The sequence below is a fragment of the Oncorhynchus keta genome, chromosome 30 (assembly GCF_023373465.1).
Source record: "Oncorhynchus keta strain PuntledgeMale-10-30-2019 chromosome 30, Oket_V2, whole genome shotgun sequence".
In the NCBI taxonomy this organism is placed as follows: domain Eukaryota; kingdom Metazoa; phylum Chordata; class Actinopteri; order Salmoniformes; family Salmonidae; genus Oncorhynchus; species Oncorhynchus keta.
The window spans coordinates 31087204-31099698 of NC_068450.1; the positions used below are offsets into that span (position 1 = coordinate 31087204).

A 12495-nucleotide genomic window follows, 5' to 3' on the forward strand; every position below is an offset into this window, starting at 1 on the left:
ACATGGCCTGAATCAACCCTACTGAGCCTACTCAAACACTACCAGCAATATGATCCTGCCCGTCCCACTTTAAAGGAAACATCATGTATAAAGGCTTTATAGAGCATTCATAAGTGCAAAAAGCTGTCATAAGCACATAAACGATGCTTCACAAACCATCTATAACACACTGCTTGTGTGTGTCATGGTCCTCTCTCCCCTCTCCAACCCTCTCTTCTCACCCCTCTCCAACTCTCCCCTCTCCAACTCTCCCCTCTCCAACTCTCCCCTCTCCAACTCTCTCTTCTCACCCCTCTCCAACTCTCTCTTCTCACCCCTCTCCAACTCTCTCTTCTCACCCCTCTCCCCTCTCCAACTCTCTCCTCTCTCCAACCCTCCTCTCTCCAACTCTCTCCCCTCTCCAACCCTCCTCTCTCCAACCCTCCCCTCTCCTCTCTCCAACTCTCCCTCCAACCCTCCCCTCTCCAACCCTCCCCTCTCCAACCCTCCCCTCTCCAACCCTCCTCTCTCCAACCCTCCCCTCTCCAACCCTCCCCTCTCCTCTCTCCAACCCTCCCCCCTCTCCCCCTCAGATGTCGACAGTGAAGCGTCTGAAGCCCCGGCTGACGGCCATCTTGTTCCGGCTGCAGTTTGAAGAGCAGCTGAACAACATCAAGCCGGATGTGGTGTCCGTGACGGCGGCCTGCGAGGAACTGAAGAAGAGCACCACCTTCTCCCAGCTGCTGCAGATCATCCTGCTGGTGGGCAACTACATGAACGCTGGTTCCCGCAACGCCAAGGCCTTTGGATTCAGCATCAGCTACCTCTGCAAGGTGAGAGACACTTCATTGCTCTACAGTGCTACTATTTTACTCGCTTGTTAGAAAAACTAGATTAGTTGGAATTTTAATTTAGGAGCACCAGTGATTACTTCACTGTACCGCAGCCCCTGAGAGCCATGGAGAATACACACAGAGCCCAGATTCATGACCGTCATGCTTGCACCACTACTACAAAGAAAACGGCTTGTTACTGCAAATATTGTTCATTGTGCTCCTAAATTTCTGTGTGCTCCTAAATTTGTCAATTTAGGCACACGTGTGCCTTGTAAAAAAGGTCAGCGTAGAGCCCTGCATGGACATAACCACGCACAAAGAGACGCACACGCATATCTACAGGCAGTGTGTGTAACAGGGTAAACATGTATTTAATAAGCCAACGCTGCGTTAAAGGTTTTTAAAAGGGGGTGTACTTTAGAATCTGCCCTTTGTCCAATCAGCTGCGGGACACCAAGACAACTGACCTGAAGCAGACTCTCCTGCACTTCCTGGCTGACGTGTGTCAGGAGCAGTACCCCGACGTCCTGACGTTCCCTGACGAACTTGTTCACGTAGAGAAGGCTAGCCGAGGTAACCATGGACTCCACCTAACACCTACCCTCAGAACTAAACACTAGTACCAGTACTCTCACACACTTGTGTCCTCTCCTCATCCCTGTTTCCATTCATGACACACTGACCTGCCCCCTCTAACCCCTGTCCCAGTGTCGGCTGAGACCCTGCAGAAAAACCTGGTGCAGATGGGCTGTGCGTTGAAGACTCTGGACAAAGATCTGGAGACCTTCCCTCCTCCACAGAGTGATAGGGACATGTTTGTGGAGAAAATGACTATATCCTTTACTACTGCAAATCAAATGTATTTATATAGCTCTTCTTACATCAGCTGATATCTCAAAGTGCTGTTCAGAAACCCAGCCTAAAACCCCAAACAGCAAGCAATGCAGGTGTAGAAGCACGGCGGCTAGGAAAAAACTCTGTAGAAAGGCCAAAACCTCGGAAGAAACCTAGAGAGGAACCAGGCTATGAGGGGTGGCCAGTCCTCTTCTGGCTGTGCCGGGTGGAGATTATAACAGAACATGGCCAAGATGTTCAAATGTTCATAAATTACCAGCATGGTCAAATAATAGGTCTGGGACAGGTAGCACAGCACGTCCGGTGAACAGGTCAGGATTCCATAGCCGCAGGCAGAACAGTTTAAACTGGAGCAGCAGCACGGCCAGGTGGACTGGGGACAGTAAGGAGTCATCATGCCAGGTAGTCCTGAGGCATGGTCCTAGGTCTCAGGTCCTCCTTTGAGAGAGAAAGAAAGAGAGAATTAAAGAGAGCATACTTAAATTCACACAGGACACCGGATAAGACAGGATAAGTACTCCAGATATAACAAACTGACCCTAGCCACCCGACACATAAACTACTGCAGCATAAATACTGGAGGCTGAGACAGTGTGGCCCCATCCGATGATACCCCCCGGACAGGGCCAAACACGAAGGTTCGATCATAGTTCGATCATTTTAACCTCCTCCAGTCCAATCAAACTTTATGTAAGGTGTCATTTCAAAGCATCTCCACACATCTTACAAATTACGATCGAGACAGGAAATATTCTCTGTCGTTTCCTGTAAGACTTTCCATGCTGAAAGCTGAATGTTTGAGTGTCTATGAATTAGTGTGTATGCTTATGTGTGTTGGTGGTGTGTATAGCTCTGTGTGTTGGTGGTGTGTATAGCTCTGTGTGTAGCTCTGTGATTATGGTGTGTATAGCTCTGTGTGTTGTTGGTGGTGTGTAGCTCTGTGTGTTGGTGCTGTGTATAGCTCTGTGTGTTGGTGGTGGTGGTGTGTGTAGCTCTGTGTGCTGGTGGTGGTGTGTGTAGCTGTGTGTGCTGGAGGTGGTGTGTCTGTGTGGTGGAGGTGGTGTGTCTGTACTGGAGGTGGTGTGTGTGTCTCTGTGCTGGAGGTGGTGTGTGTGTCTCTGTGCTGGAGGTGGTGTGTGTGTCTCTGTGCTGGAGGTGGTGTGTGTGTCTCTGTGCTGGAGGTGGTGTGTGTGTGTCTCTGTGTGCTGGAGGTGGTGTGTGTGTGTCTCTGTGTGCTGGAGGTGGTGTGTGTGTGTCTCTGTGTGCTGGAGGTGGTGTGTGTGTCTCTGTGCTGGAGGTGGTGTGTGTGTGTGTGTCTGTGTGCTGGAGGTGGTGTGTGTAGCTCTGTGTGCTGGGGGTGGTGAGTGTAGCGGGGGTGGTGTGTGTGTCTCTGTGCTGGAGGTGGTGTGTGTGTGTGTGTCTCTGTGTGCTGGAGGTGGTTTGTGTGTGTGTGTGTCTCTGTGTGCTGGAGGTGGTGTGTGTGTGTCTCTGTGTGCTAGAGGTGGTGTGTGTGTCTCTGTGCTGGAGGTGGTGTGTGTGTGTGTCTGTGTGCTGGAGGTGGTGTGTGTAGCTCTGTGTGCTGGGGGTGGTGAGTGTAGCTCTGTGTGCTGGGGGTGGTGTGTGTAGCTCTGTGTGCTGGGGGTGGTGTGTGTAGCTCTGTGTGCTGGGGGTGGTGAGTGTAGCTCTGTGTGCTGGGGGTGGTGTGTGTAGCTCTGTGTGCTGGGGGTGGTGTGTGTAGCTCTGTGTGCTGGGGGTGGTGTGTGTAGCTCTGTGTGCTGGGGGTGGTGAGTGTAGCTCTGTGTGCTGGGGGTGGTGAGTGTAGCTCTGTGTGCTGGGGGTGGTGTGTTGCTCTGTGTGCTGGGGGTGGTGTGTAGCTCTGTGTGCTGGGGGTGGTGTGTGTAGCTCTGTGTGCTGGAGATGGTGTGTAGCTCTGTGTGCTGGGGGTGGTGTGTGTAGCTCTGTGTGCTGGGGGTGGTGAGTGTAGCTCTGTGTGCTGGGGGTGGTGTGTGTAGCTCTGTGTGCTGGGGGTGGTGAGTGTAGCTCAGTGTGCTGGGGGTGGTGAGTGTAGCTCTGTGTGCTGGGGGTGGTGTGTAGCTCTGTGTGCTGGGGGTGGTGTGTGTAGCTCTGTGTGCTGGAGATGGTGTGTGTGTCTCTGTGTTGCCAGGCTGTGTACTCCTTAATACTGTACCTCACAGCTTTGTGGCCAGTGCTAAAGAGCAACATGAGAAGTTGGACATGATGCATAAGAACATGGAGAAGCAGTACTCCGACCTGGGGAACTACTTTGTGTTCGACCCTCGCAAGATTTCTGTCGAAGAGTTCTTCGGTGACCTCAACAACTTCAAGAACATGTTCCAGGTGAGTTTGAGCATTGGCAACCTGAAGGCAGAAAACAGAATGTGCTCCCACCTCATTACACACAAGTTAATGATAAACACATGTTCTCCTCACCTGTTTGTCTAAATGACATTGACTGTTAGTGGGAAGGTACCGTCTACAGGTATTCCTTATCAGTTAGTGCCATGTAGTACTAGGTAATGCCAGGTAGTTCTGTTATTGTCTTTTAGTATCTGTTAGTATAAGTATCAGGTAGTTCCAGTAAATAATTTTGTATCAGTTTGTTCCAGGTAATTCAGTTTTTATCAGTTAGTATCAGGTAGTACCAGGTATATAATTTTATATCAGTTAGTATCAGGTAGTACCAGGTAGTTCATATAGTATTAGGTAGTATTCGTACCAGGTAAATCAAATGTTATTTGTCACATGCGCCGAATACAACAGGTAGACCTTACAGTGAAATGCTGAATACAACAGGTAGACCTTACAGTGAAATGCTGAATACAACAGGTAGACCTTACAGTGAAATGCTGAATACAACAGGTAGACCTTACAGTGAAATACTGAATACAACAGGTAGACCTTACAGTGAAATGCTGAATACAACAGGTGTAATAGACCTTACAGTGAAATGCTGAATACAACAGGTGTAATAGACCTTACAGTGAAATGCTGAATACAACAGGTGTAGTAGACCTTACAGTGAAATGCTGAATACAACAGGTGTAATAGACCTTACAGTGAAATGCTGAATACAACAGGTGTAATAGACCTTACAGTGAAATGCTGAATACAACAGGTGTAATAGACCTTACAGTGAAATGCTGAATACAACAGGTGTAATAGACCTTACAGTGAAATGCTGAATACAACAGGTGTAATAGACCTTACAGTGAAATGCTGAATACAACAGGTGTAATAGACCTTACAGTGAAATGCTGAATACAACAGGTGTAATAGACCTTACAGTGAAATGCTGAATACAACAGGTGTAATAGACCTGACAGTGAAATGCTTGAATACAACAGGTGTAATAGACCTTACAGTGAAATGCTGAATACAACAGGTGTATTAGACCTTACAGTGAAATACTGAATACAACAGGTGTAATAGACCTTACAGTGAAATACTGAATACAACAGGTGTATTAGACCTTACAGTGAAATACTGAATACAACAGGTGTAATAGACCTTACAGTGAAATGCTGAATACAACAGGTGTAGTAGACCTTACAGTGAAATGCTGAATACAACAGGTGTAATAGACCTTACAGTGAAATGCTGAATACAACAGGTGTAGTAGACCTTACAGTGAAATGCTGAATACAACAGGTGTAATAGACCTTACAGTGAAATGCTGAATACAACAGGTGTAATAGACCTTACAGTGAAATGCTGAATACAACAGGTGTAGTAGACCTTACAGTGAAATGCTGAATACAACAGGTGTAATAGACCTTACAGTGAAATGCTGAATACAACAGGTAGACCTTAACGTGAAATGCTGAATACAACAGGTGTAATAGACCTTACAGTGAAATGCTGAATACAACAGGTAGACCTTACAGTGAAATGCTGAATACAACAGGTAGACCTTACAGTGAAATGCTGAATACAACAGGTGTAATAGACCTTACAGTGAAATGCTGAATACAACAGGTGTAGTAGACCTTACAGTGAAATGCTGAATACAACAGGTAGACCTGACAGTGAAATGCTGTAAGGTCTATGTGTCAGGTAGTATTAGTGCCAGGGAGTACAACGTTGTTCATGTAGTATCAGTTAGTATTAGTATCAGGTTGTACCAGTTAGTACCTGGTACTACCTGATACTAATACTAACTGGTACTACCTGATACTAACACTATCAGGCAGTTTGTTGTATCAGTTAGTGTTAGTACCAGGTATATCATTCAGTATCAGGTAATACCAGGTGTTATCAGTTAGTACCAGTTAGTATCAGGTAGTACCAGCCAGCTGGTCTGTGCATGATCTGAGGATGTGGCTAAGGATGCCATCTGGGCCGGCAGCCCTGCGAGGGTTAACACGTTTAAATGTTTTACTCACATTGGCTGCGGTGAAGGAGAGCCCGCAGGTTTTAGTAGCGGGCCATGTCAGTATTGTCCTCAAAGCGAGCAAAGTTGTTGTATAGTTGGTCCGCGACGGGGCTGGTTTTCTTTTTGTAATCCATGATTGACTTTAGACTCTGCCACATACGTCTCGTGTCTGAGCCGTTGACTGAACTACCAGGTAGTTCAGTTCGTAGCAGGTAGTATTAGTTAGTATTCGTATCAGGTAGTGTTATTACCAGGTAGTATCAGTTAGTATTAGTACCAGGTAGTGTTATTACCAGGTAGTACCATGTAGTATTATTACCAGGTAGTGTTATTACCAGGTAGTATCAGGTAGTATTATTACCAGGTAGTGTTATTACCAGGTAGTATCAGTTAGTATTAGTACCAGGTAGTGTTATTACCAGGTAGTATTATTACCAGGTAGTGTTATTACCAGGTAGTATCAGTTAGTATCAGGTAGTGTTATTTCCAGGTAGTATCAGTATCAGGTAGTGTTGTTACCAGGTACTATCAGTTAGTATCAGTTAGTTTTAGTACCAGGATGATTAGTTAGTATTAGTATCAGGTAGTGTTATTACCAGGTAGTATCAGTTAGTATTAGTATCAGGTAGTGTTATTACCAGGTAGTATCAGTTAGTATTAGTATCGGTAGTGTTATTACCAGGTAGTATCAGGTAGTGTTATGACCAGTTAATATTCGTATCAGGTAGTGTTATTACCAGGTACTATCAGTTAGTATTATTATCAGGTAGTGTTAGTACCAGGTAGTATCAGGTAGTGTTAGTACCAGGTAGTATCAGGTAGTGTTAGTAACAGGTAGTGTTAGTAACAGGTAGTATCAGTTAGTTTTAGTACCAGGATGATTAGTTAGTATTAGTATCAGGTAGTGTTATTACCAGGTAGTATCAGTTAGTATTAGTATCAGGTAGTGTTATTACCAGGTAGTATAATGTAGTGTTATTACCAGGTAGTATCATTTAGTGTTAGTACCAGGTAGTGTTAGTACCAGGTAGTATCAGGTAGTGTTAGTACCAGGTAGTATCAGGTAGTGTTAGTACCAGGTGGTATCAGGTAGTGTTAGTACCAGGTGGTATCAGGTAGTGTTAGTACCAGGTAGTACCAGGTAGTGTTAGTACCAGGTAGTATCAGGTAGTGTTAGTACCAGGTAGTCTCAGGTAGTGTTAGTACCAGGTAGTATCAGGTAGTGTTAGTACCAGGTAGTATCAGGTAGTGTTAGTACCAGGTAGTGTTAGTACCAGGTAGTATCAGGTAGTGTTAGTACCAGGTAGTATCAGGTAGTGTTAGTACCAGGTAGTCTCAGGTAGTGTTAGTACCAGGTAGTATCAGGTAGTGTTAGTACCAGGTAGTATCAGGTAGTGTTAGTACCAGGTAGTATCAGGTAGTGTTAGTACCAGGTAGTATCAGGTAGTGTTAGTACCAGGTAGTATCAGGTAGTGTTAGTACCAGGTAGTGTTAGTACCAGGTAGTATCAGGTAGTGTTAGTACCAGGTAGTATCAGGTAGTGTTAGTAACAGGTAGTATCAGGTAGTGTTACTACCAGGTGGTATCAGGTAGTGTTACTACCAGGTGGTATCAGGTAGTGTTATTACCAGGTACTATCAGTTAGTATTATTATCAGGTAGTGTTAGTAACAGGTAGTATCAGGTAGTGTTAGTACCAGGTAGTATCAGGTAGTGTTAGTAACAGGTAGTATCAGGTAGTGTTAGTAACAGGTAGTATCAGGTAGTGTTAGTAACAGGTAGTATCAGGTAGTGTTACTACCAGGTGGTATCAGGTAGTGTTACTACCAGGTGGTATCAGGTAGTGTTATTACCAGGTACTATCAGTTAGTATTATTATCAGGTAGTGTTAGTAACAGGTAGTATCAGGTAGTGTTAGTAACAGGTAGTATCAGGTAGTGTTAGTACCAGAGTACCAGGTAGTATCAGGTAGTGTTAGTACCAGGTAGTCTCAGGTAGTGTTAGTACCAGGTAGTATCAGGTAGTGTTAGTACCAGGTAGTGTTAGTACCAGGTAGTATCAGGTAGTGTTAGTACCAGGTAGTATTAGGTAGTGTTAGTACCAGGTAGTCTCAGGTAGTGTTAGTACCAGGTAGTATCAGGTAGTGTTAGTACCAGGTAGTGTTAGTACCAGGTAGTATCAGGTAGTGTTAGTACCAGGTAGTGTTAGTACCAGGTAGTATCAGGTAGTGTTAGTACCAGGTAGTATCAGGTAGTGTTAGTACCAGATAGTATCAGGTAGTGTTAGTACCAGGTAGTATCAGGTAGTGTTAGTATCAGGTAGTGTTAGTACCAGGTAGTGTTAGTACCAGGTAGTATCAGGTAGTGTTAGTACCAGGTAGTATCAGGTAGTGTTACTACCAGGTGGTATCAGGTAGTGTTAGTACCAGGTAGTATCAGGTAGTGTTAGTACCAGGTATAATTTAGTGTTATTACCAGGTAGTACCAGGTAGTGTTATTACCAGGTAGTATCAGGTAGTGTTAGTATCAGGTAGTGTTATTACCAGGTATAATTTAGTGGTATTACCAGGTAGTATCATTTAGTGTTATTACCAGGTAGTATCGGGTATTGTTATTACAAAGTGTATCAGTTAGTATTAGTATCAGGTAGTATTACCAGGTAGTATCAGGTAGTGTTATTACCAGGTAGTATCAGTTAGTATTAGTATCAGGTCGTGTTATTTCCAGGTAGTATCAGGTAGTATAATTTAGTGTTATTACCAGGTAGTATCAGGTAGTGTTATTACCAGGTAGTATCAGGTAGTGTTATTACCAGGTAGTATCATTTAGTGTTATTACCAGGTAGTGTTAGTACCAGGTAGTATCAGGTTGTGTTTGTAACAGGTAGTATCAGGTAGTGTTAGTAACATGTAGTAACAGGTAGTGTTAGTACCAGGTAGTATCAGGTAGTGTTAGTAACATGTACTAACAGGTAGTGTTAGTAACAGGTAGTATCAGGTAGTGTTAGTAACAGGTAGTATCAGGTAGTGTTAGTAACAGGTAGTATCAGGTAGTGTTAGTAACAGGTAGTATCAGGTAGTGTTAGTACCAGGTAGTATCAGGTAGTGTTAGTACCAGGTAGTGTTAGTACCAGGTAGTGTTAGTACCAGGTAGTATCAGGTAGTGTTACTACCAGGTGGTATCAGGTAGTGTTACTACCAGGTGGTATCAGGTAGTGTTATTACCAGGTACTATCAGTTAGTATTATTATCAGGTAGTGTTAGTAACATGTAGTAACAGGTAGTGTTATTACCAGGTAGTATCAGGTAGTGTTATTACCATGTAGTATCAGGTAGTGTTATTACCAGGTAGTATCAGGTAGTGTTATTACCAGGTAGTATCAGGTAGTGTTATTACCAGGTAGTATCAGGTAGTGTTATTACCAGGTAGTATCATTTAGTGTTATTACCAGGTAGTATCATTTAGTGTTATTACCAGGTAGTATCATTTAGTGTTATTACCAGGTAGTATCATTTAGTGTTATTTCCAGGTAGTATCATTTAGTGTTATTTCCAGGTAGTATCATTTAGTGTTATTACCAGGTAGTATCATTTAGTGTTATTACCAGGTAGTATCAGGTAGTGTCATTACCAGGTAGTATCAGGTAGTGTTATTTCCAGGTAGTATTAGGTAGTGTTATTACCAGGTAGTATCATTTAGTGTTATTTCCAGGTAGTATCGGTTAGTATTAGGACCAGGTAGTATCAGGTAGTGTTATTACCAGGTAGTATCAGGTAGTGTTATTACCAGGTAGTATCAGTTATTATTAGTATGAGGTAGTGTTATTACCAGGTAGTATCAGTTGGTATCAGTACCAGGTAGTGTTATTACAGATGCTGGTTATCTTGTTTTGCTGGCTCTTGTTTTGCTGTTTATCTTGGCAGAGGGCCAACTATTGTTTCTCAGTCACACACACACACACACACACGTTCTTGTACACACAAATCCACTCACACACACACATGCACCCTCATACACACACATGTCTCTGTCCATGTCCCCTCAGCAAGCGGTGAAGGAGAATGCGAAGAGGAGGGAGTCAGAGGAGAAGATCAGGAGAGCCAAGCTGGCCAAGGAGAAGGCTGACAGAGAGAAGGAGGAGAAACAGAAGAGAAGCCAACAACTGGACCTCAACGCAGGTCAGAGTGCCTGTGGGAGAGGAGTGGGTCAGAGTTCCTGTGGGAGAGGAGTGGGTCAGAGTTCCTGTGGGAGAGGAGTGGGTCAGAGTTCCTGTGGGAGAGGAGTGGGTCAGAGTTCCTGTGGGAGAGGAGTGGGTCAGAGTTCCTGTGGGAGAGGAGTGGGTCAGAGTTCCTGTGGGAGAGGAGTGGGTCAGAGTTCCTGTGGGAGAGGAGTGGGTCAGAGTTCCTGTGGGAGAGGAGTGGGTCAGAGTTCCTGTGGGAGAGGAGTGGGTCAGAGTGCCTGTGGGAGAGGAGTGGGTCAGAGTGCCTGTGGGAGAGGAGTGGGTCAGAGTGCCTGTGGGAGAGGAGTGGGTCAGAGTTCCTGTGGGAGAGGAGTGGGTCAGAGTTCCTGTGGGAGAGGAGTGGGTCAGAGTTCCTGTGGGAGAGGAGTGGGTCAGAGTGCCTGTGGGAGAGGAGTGGGTCAGAGTGCCTGTGGGAGAGGAGTGGGTCAGAGTGCCTGTGGGAGAGGAGTGGGTCAGAGTTCCTGTGGGAGAGGAGTGGGTCAGAGTTCCTGTGGGAGAGGAGTGGGTCAGAGTTCCTGTGGGAGAGGAGTGGGTCAGAGTTCCTGTGGGAGAGGAGTGGGTCAGAGTGCCTGTGGGAGAGGAGTGGGTCAGAGTGCCTGTGGGAGAGGAGTGGGTCAGAGTTCCTGTGGGAGAGGAGTGGGTCAGAGTTCCTGTGGGAGAGGAGTGGGTCAGAGTGCCTGTGGGAGAGGAGTGGGTCAGAGTGCCTGTGGGAGAGGAGTGGGTCAGAGTGCCTGTGGGAGAGGAGTGGGTCAGAGTGCCTGTGGGAGAGGAGTGGGTCAGAGTGCCTGTGGGAGAGGAGTGGGTCAGAGTGCCTGTGGGAGAGGAGTGGGTCAGAGTGCCTGTGGGAGAGGAGTGGGTCAGAGTGCCTGTGGGAGAGGAGTGTGTCAGAGTGCCTGTGGGAGTGGAGTGGGTCACAGTGCCTGTGGGAGAGGAGTGGGTCAGAGTGTGGGTGTGGATGAAGGCTGTTTTGGGAACTGAACTTCTCCTTGATACCAGTTGGGGGCAGTCGGAGCCCACTGTACTACTAGATCTGTGTGTGTGTGTGTGTGTGTGTGTGTGTGTGTGTGTGTGTGTGTGTGTGTGTGTGTGTGTGTGTGTGTGTGTGTGTGTGTGTGTGTGTGTGTGTGTGTGTGTCCAGTGATCCACAGCAGTTCTGGGAAAAGAGCGAGTGAAGGAGAGAGACAAGATAAAGATATGGAGGAGGCAGTAGTCTGCCTGTATCATCCACTCATTCAGTCATTGTTGGAACAAGGGATTTATATCCGAGAAGAACAAGAAATAGTGAATTTAAATCCACAAACACATTCTCTCTCTGAGTCAGATTAGATTCATAAAAAAAGACTGGGATAGCAACCATCTTATCCTGTCTTACACAGTCTCACACAGCCTCATGCTGAAACACATACAAACAGACCACAAATAATTTTTGCTCGTTTCCTACACCCTCTCCCTCTCTCTGACCTACTTTCTGAACATTCCTCCTCTTTTTGGCTCCAGTTTGTCTCTCTTGGGACTTCACAGTTCGAGTCATCACATTTCCTCTCTGCCACAGTGCTGTGTGTCAGTGCTGTGTGTCAGTGCTGTGTGTCAGTGCTGTGTGTCAGTGCTGTGTGTCAGTGCTGTGTGTCAGTGCTGTGTCAGTGCTGTGTGTCAGTGCTGTGTGTCAGTGCTGTGTGTCTGTGCTGTGTCTGTCTGTCTGTCTGTCTGTCTGTCTGTCTGTCTGTCTGTCTGTCTGTCTGTCTGTCTGTCTGTCTGTCTGTCTGTCTGTCTGTCTGTCTGTCTGTCTGTGTGTCTGCCTGCCTGCCTGCCTGCCTGCCTGCCTGCCTGCCTGATCTCTTTCACCCACATTGTGTCCCTTTCTCCTGATGAGGTTTTCCAGCTGCCTGTTCTTTCCTCCCTCTATTTTCCTTCTACCTCTCTTTCTTTCAGTCCTTTCCCATCCTATGCTGAAATCTCTATGCCATTTCTTGGTTGCTAAAATTCTAATAATTCCCCGTAATTTCAGCAAATGTATAGTGTAGGGAATCATTGTACCATCTGAACTCTGAAATATATTTTCAGGAACCAAAAATATTATATTTTCAGCTGTTCAAAGCTGGTGTCCAAAACAAAGTAAAATATGAAAAAAACAAACTTTTGCACCGGAAGTATAGAAATAGCATACATAGAACAGATCTTAGACTTGCTTTCAATG

The 12495-nt window shown here is 45.6% G+C and overlaps 1 protein-coding gene and 1 long non-coding RNA gene across 2 annotated transcripts in view; one reads left to right on the forward strand and one right to left on the reverse strand.

Moving 5' to 3' along the window:
- The window catches only part of LOC118381458 (protein diaphanous homolog 1), a 51774-nt gene that overhangs the window by 16445 nt on the left and 22834 nt on the right, over window positions 1–12495 (forward strand). Inside the window, exons 7-11 of the mRNA XM_052487006.1 lie at window positions 573–812; window positions 1259–1388; window positions 1524–1648; window positions 3864–4028; window positions 10107–10239. Of these exons, the coding sequence (XP_052342966.1) occupies window positions 573–812; window positions 1259–1388; window positions 1524–1648; window positions 3864–4028; window positions 10107–10239 (793 nt within the window). The remainder of the gene's footprint in view (window positions 1–572; window positions 813–1258; window positions 1389–1523; window positions 1649–3863; window positions 4029–10106; window positions 10240–12495) is intronic.
- LOC127913982 (uncharacterized) lies at window positions 4580–5483 on the reverse strand. The gene is made up of 3 exons (XR_008087499.1): window positions 5237–5483; window positions 4704–5007; window positions 4580–4665 (listed from the first exon to the last, which is right to left on the reverse strand). It is a non-coding gene; the product is annotated as an uncharacterized LOC127913982 (long non-coding RNA).